This window comes from Crocuta crocuta, unplaced genomic scaffold (genome assembly GCF_008692635.1).
Source record: "Crocuta crocuta isolate KB4526 unplaced genomic scaffold, BGI_CrCroc_1.0 scaffold439, whole genome shotgun sequence".
Classification (NCBI taxonomy): domain Eukaryota; kingdom Metazoa; phylum Chordata; class Mammalia; order Carnivora; family Hyaenidae; genus Crocuta; species Crocuta crocuta.
This window is the reverse complement of record NW_027532838.1, coordinates 940,504-947,073: the sequence shown is the minus strand read 5'-3', so window position 1 is coordinate 947,073 and position 6,570 is coordinate 940,504. Positions and strand designations below refer to the sequence as shown.

Here is a 6,570-nt window from a genome sequence, read left to right as displayed (position 1 = left end):
TCAGCATTCAAGAGTCTCTCATGGTTTGCTTCTCTCCCTTTCCCCCACCATTTCTGCCCTTCTTCTCCCCCTTGTTCCTCCGTCAAGTTCCTCCTAATCCTCCTATACGTGCAAACATATGAAGTTTGATATAGGTCTTATAGCGATAGACTAAGTCATGGGCTCTTTACTAAAACTACCAAAGCTAATAAACAAAAAAATACAGAAATTAGCTAAATGTGTTTTCATCAAATGCTTTTAAAAATTACAAAGTTTCACAGTGTTTAGAACAATAAGATAAAAAAAAGTGGGGGCGGTAAACCACAAGAGACTCTTAATACTTAACTATAGAGAACAAACTGGGGGTTGCTGGAGGGGAGATGGCTGGGGGAAGGCCTAGATAGGTGATGAACATTAAGGAGGGCACTTGTTGGGATGAGCACTGGGTGTTATATGTAATTGGTGAATCACTAAATTCTACTCCTGAAACCAATATTACACGATATGCTAACTAATTTGAATTTAAATAACATCTTGGAAGGAAACAAAAAGAACATTACTGCTCAATATCTATTACTTATGTTTATGAAAGTCAATGCCTGATAGTGAATATTACAGATTCATAATGGGAGTTGTAACTTCATAATTCACCAGATCAAAAAGGAGTTCATTTGCTAAGAGGCTTTAATAAGATATCTAGAAAAATGAGAACTATACCAGAAGCTGATTAGTTTGTTGTCTGCCATATTCTTCTTTTTTCCATCTTTATTCTAAACAGTTATTCCATAGTATATAGCTTTACTATCTGAAGCCTTGTCCATAGCCTTGTCTTATAACATGGGATTCACCTAAGATGTTTGTTAGAAACACAAAATCCCAGCTGACCTACTGAATCAGAATCTGTTTTTTAAAAGATCCCAATGTAGGGGCACCTGGGTGGCTCAGTTGGTTAAGCATCAGACTTTCAGCTCAGGTCATGATCTCTTGGTTCATGGGCTCAAGCCTGGCACTGGGCTCTGTGCTGACAGCTTAGATCCTGGAACATGCTTAGGATTCTTTCTCTCTCTTTCTCTGCCCCTCCCCCACTTGCACTCTGCCACTCTGTTCCTCAAAAATGATTAAACATTAAAACCAATTTTTAATATTAATAATAAATAAAAAGATCCCAATGTAATTCATATGAACATTAACGTTTGAGAAACACTTATGTTCCTATATGGCTTAATTAGATACTCAGCAGCAGAAATCTCAAAGAGATGTAAAGCGTTAATACACCCTAACATGGCCTGACCTAAGTAAGGTATTTTATTATAAGCTAGGCTTTTACAAGATCTTTCTTGTGATTACATTACAGCCTTTCATTGCTGTCATAACAAATTACCATAAACTTAGTGCCTAAAGTAACTCAAATTTATTATCTTACAGTTTTATGGGTCAGAGATCTGGGATGAATCTCACTGGGCTAAAGATGTTACCATGGACAGGGCCATATTTCTGTCTAGAGATGGTAGGAGAGAAATTTCCTTGCTTCTTCAGGTTATTAGCAGATTTCAGTTCCTTGCAGTTGTAAGACTAAAATTCTTATTTTTTTGCTGGCTGTCAGTTGAAGGTTCATTCTGAGTTTCTAGAAGTTGCCTGCATCCTTCGGCATGTGGCCCCTTTCTGCCATCTTCAAATCCAGCAACAAGAGGTCTAGTCCTTCTCGTACTTTAAATCTCATTTTTCCCCTCCTATCTCATTGCTCTAGAGCGCATCTCTGCCTTCTTCTTCCACATTAAAGTTTGCATGATTAGTTTAGGCCTATCTAGATAATTAAGAATAATCTTCCTTCTCAGTGACTTTAATCTTAATCACATTTGCAAAGTTACTTTTACCGTGTAAAGTAACATTTCCATAGGTTTCAGAGATTAAGAGGTAGGCATTCTTTGGGGGACATCAGGAGGCATTATTTGCCAATCATAGAGTGTCCATATACAACCCTGATGAAAAAAAAAGTCTTGGAATTCTGTGTAATATGTCATTTCATTTTTATCTGGAATAGGTCAGAGGAATAGATTGGAGAATGACCTCTGATTCAGCTGATATGTTCCTTGAATAGAGAGCCATTCAATAGCAAAGTATTTTACAACAGCCTCTCTATTCATTTAGAGCCATAAGGACTCTGTGGACAAGTTCTTATGTTTCTTTTCAACATAATTTCAATTTATCTAATGCAACTGACTATCAAATTTAATATGACTACTTAATATGTCTCAAGCACTTCAATAGGTCTATGATAGGATAAGTAAATCAAGTGACAATTAAAACTCACTCAAAGGCTGCAACAAGGATTCCTGAGTATAAATAATAACTCTAAAATCATACAATCATAGAGTAGTAATGATGGAAAAGACCAAATATATAAAATCCGCTAAATGACAATTATATTAAATAAAAATTCAAGAAAGTTATCAGCATTTTACTATCATGACTTTATCAGAACATTGTTTGAATTGCCTATAACTTTTAAGAAACAGTAGGTGAAAGGGGCTCCTGGGTGGCTTAGTCCGTTAAGCGTCCGACTCGCGGTTCGTGGGTTCGAGCCCCGCGTCGGGCTCTGTGCTGACTGCCAGCTCAGAGCCCGGAGCCTGTTTCAGTCTGTGACTCCCTCTCTCTCTGACCCTCCCCTGCTCACGCTGTCTCTCTCTCTCTCTCTCCTAGAAATAAATAAAACATTAAAAAATTTTTAAAAAAGAAAAGAAACAGTAGGTGAACGAATAATTTTTTTTTTTTTTAATTCCTAGATTAATGAATCTCTTTTTTGCCAGATACTCCATTGATCGGCATACTGATATGGACCGGATTTTTAGTATTCACTCTGAAAATGGCTCTATTTTCACTTTGAAGCCCCTGGACCGGGAATCCTCTCCTTGGCACAACATCACCATTACAGCCACAGAAATAAGTGAGTGGAAAATACATCCACCTGAACACCAAAGTGGTAAAACAACAGCCATTATGTAGACTCTATCTCTTGAGTGAAATAATTTTATCATTAGCAGCATGAGCGTGTGTTGGATATTTATATTATTTTAATGATTATCAAATATCCACTCTTTAAATTTAATTTTCTTTTATAGGTTACTATAGGATAGAAATACAATCTAACCTCATAAAAATAAGCAGTCAAAGAAAATTGCGTCTTACAAATAATACTTCATTCTCAATCATATTCTCCTCTTTTTAATCATGTTTTCCATCTGGGCCATGTAGGAAAGCTGAGATATTCATCAGCAATCCAATTGAGAAAGTGAATACCACAGAAATGATCTGTTGCTAAGTTACAAATGGGGTGAGCGGTATCACCACTTCTCTGTAAATGAGAATGAAGTCTTACACATGTTCTCCTTGCAGATAACTCAAAACAAAGTAGCCACATCCCTGTCTTCATCAGAATTCTAGATATAAATGACCATGCTCCGGAATTTGCCATGTACTATGAAACATTTGTTTGTGAAAATGCAAAACCTGGGCAGGTAAATATTATCATTATATTTTTTTTTCCTCTTTACAAAGGCAGATAGCATTATATTAATTCACTTGCACAATTTTTTTCATGCAAACTATTGTCATTAGTCTTTATCACCTGTTTATCTCCCCTTCCCAAAACACTCACAATGATCTTAAAAGATGACTTTTGAAACTGTTTCTATTATGGAACCTATGATATAAAAGAAAAAGTTGTAATAAATGCTTTAATTTACATACTGGTATATAATTAATATCTATACATATAGATCGATCGATCGATCTATCTATGATGAAAAGTTTCTACCCAGATTCATAATTATGCTGAAACTGAGTAATATTCAAGAATAGAATGTAAATACATTATTAAATAGCACACAAAGTATGAAAATTAAATTGTTCTGTGTTAGTATAAACAGAATTATAATAATTATCTTGTTGATTATATTTTCCTCTTTTAATCTCTCAGGCAGGACATTTTGGTTTGATAAGTTATACTGTGTGATATTTCAACTTTAATCTTGAGATAAAAATAAATGGTTTGTACAAGAGTTACAAAGTCCTCTTGCAAAGTCCACTAATATATGTAATATTTCTAAAGTAACTTTAAGCACATGCAGAATATGTTCATTTTTGACACTAATATAGTATTTCACAAATGATAGTGACTGCACAAATTTCACTGATGGAAATATTAACTAGTTATTAAGTTATTTTTAATGAAAAGATAGGTAGATGTTAAAAATCACATATTCAATCATTTTTTAAATTTTATTTATCTTTTTAATGTTTATTTATTTTTGAGGAGAGAGAGATAGAGTGTGAGTGGGGGAGTGGTGGAGAGAGAGGAAGACACAGAATCTGAAGCAGGCTCCAGGCTCTGAGCTGTCAGCACAGAGCCTGATATGGGGCTTGAACTCACAAGCTGTGAGACCATGACCTGAGCCAAAGTCGGTCGCCCAACTGACCGAGACACCCAGGCTCCCCTCCATCATGTTTCTTTTTTTTTTTAATACAGAAAATAAAAGTGAAGTACAGTCTTCCTTTTATTCTAAAAGAGATTGTCCTAACCCCCTGTATGGAGATGGAGCTTCTAAGGAAGCAATTAAAATTAAATGAGATCATAAGGTTGGGGCTATGATCTGTAAAGATTAGTGTCCTTTAAAGAAGAGACAACTGAGAGATCACTCTTCCCCTATCTCTCTTTTCATGCACACACTTAGAGGGAAGGCAGTGTAAGGATGCAGCAAGAATGAAGCTGTCTGCAAGCCAGAAAGAAAGCTTTCACAGAAGCCCACCATGCTGGCACGTTGATCTCAGACTTCCAGTCTCCAGAACTCTGAGAAAAATAAATTTCTGCTGTTGAAGGCTTCCTGGCTGCAGTAATTTTGATGGCAGCCTAAGCAAGTAGACTAAGACAGAGATATGTATCATACTCTACTTGGATACACAAAAATAGAATTGGGATATTATTCTTTTCTTATTTGCCAAAAAAGAATCATTACATAGTTATTTGGATTAAAAATTGTTTTTCTTTTTTCACTTTGCAACATGTGATGGACATATTCAAAGTTTAGCAAATGATTATTTTTAATATGAGGCTGAATTTTTACAGCATAACTATATATTCATTTGTTTATTCAATTACCCACTTAAAATGGAAATTTGGTTTACCAACAAAATTTTACTCCGTAGATAGCACTATAATGAGCATTATAGCACATTTATATTTATTAACTACCTGGTATTTTTTTCCTTTAATACAACCTTCAAAGTAGGAATAATTAAATTAGATATGTAAATGTTCATCAGCGCCTCTAAGTAGGTGCCCAAATGTATCATATACCTAGTAGATGACTGCCTGTTTATTGGGCAATACTAGATTTTTAAATGTCGACCAATTAATAACATCTCATAATAATTTTAACATGGATTCTACCAAAATTATTTGGGCTGTACATTTTTTCATAATTATGTGGCCATTTTAAAATAATCTTCACAGCTATATTAGTTTCTAAGGCTACCATGAGACATTACCACAAACTAGAAAGCTTGAAACAACAAAAATGTTCTCTCACACAGACTGGAGACTAAAGTCTGGAATCAATGTGTCAGCAGTCCATTCCCTCTCTATCAACTCTAGGAGTAGACTCTTTCTTGCCATTTCCTTGCCTCTGTAAATATCAGAAATCATTGGCATTCCTTGGTTTATAAGAATTACTCCAATCTCTGTGCACACTGTCCCATCACATTCTTTTTCTATCTGTATCCATATTTCCCTCTTCTCATGGAGTCTCATTGGATTAGGGTCCACACTAAACCACTATGGCTATATCTTAACTTGACTGCATCTACAAAGAGCCTGTTTCCAAAAGACCACATTCACAGGTACTAGAAATTAGGATTTGGACATATATTTTGTAGACAAAGAATCAATTGACAATAATGTATAGATATCCTTTACTCATTTGTCTATTAATATGATTTTCTTTTATTTATTCATGTAATTGATATGTATTACAAATTAATATTTGATAAAGTATAATTGATATTAACTAACAAGTATTTTAATTTATTTAAATTTTTTTAAATATTTTATTTTTTTCTGAGGTGGGGGGCAGCGTGAGCAGGGGAGGGTCAGAGAGAGAGGGAGACAAAGAATCTGAAGCAGCCTCCAGGCTCTGAGCTAGCTGTCAGCACAGAGCCCCGACACAGGGCTCAGACCCACAAACCATGAGATTATGACCTGAGCCGAAGTCACACGCTAAACCGACTGAGCCACCCAGGCGTCTCTAACTTATACTATTACTATTAAAATTTCTGTAATTGTTTCTATACTCACAAAACAATTTGCTTGTTAAAAGTAACAAGGTTAAAATATATTTTAAGCTATTGCTAAATTGATGTATATTCTCTTTAAAATATGGTTAAACAATGGCTCATCTAATCATTTCAAATACTCAGCCATATCACAGAAGACCTACATTGTTTAGGATTTAAAATATTACTAAATACTGGATATACCATTGCCAATATGGAAAAGGAGGTTAAAAAAAAATACTGAAGTCTTAAAAGTATTTTTTC

At 34.9% G+C, this 6,570-nt stretch overlaps 1 protein-coding gene across 4 annotated transcripts in view; it reads left to right on the top strand.

The window, feature by feature from the left end:
* CDH9 (cadherin 9) overlaps positions 1-6,570 on the top strand; it is a 94,494-nt gene that overhangs the window by 77,407 nt on the left and 10,517 nt on the right. For 3 of the 4 annotated variants that reach the window (XM_077745331.1, XM_077745332.1, XM_077745333.1), the window contains 2 exons: positions 2,787-2,923; positions 3,373-3,494. In XM_077745331.1, coding sequence (XP_077601457.1) covers positions 2,787-2,923; positions 3,373-3,494 — 259 coding nt within the window. Of the gene's footprint in view, positions 1-2,786; positions 2,960-3,372; positions 3,495-6,570 lie in introns of all 4 variants that reach the window. The other variant, XM_077745330.1, reaches the window with a different exon arrangement.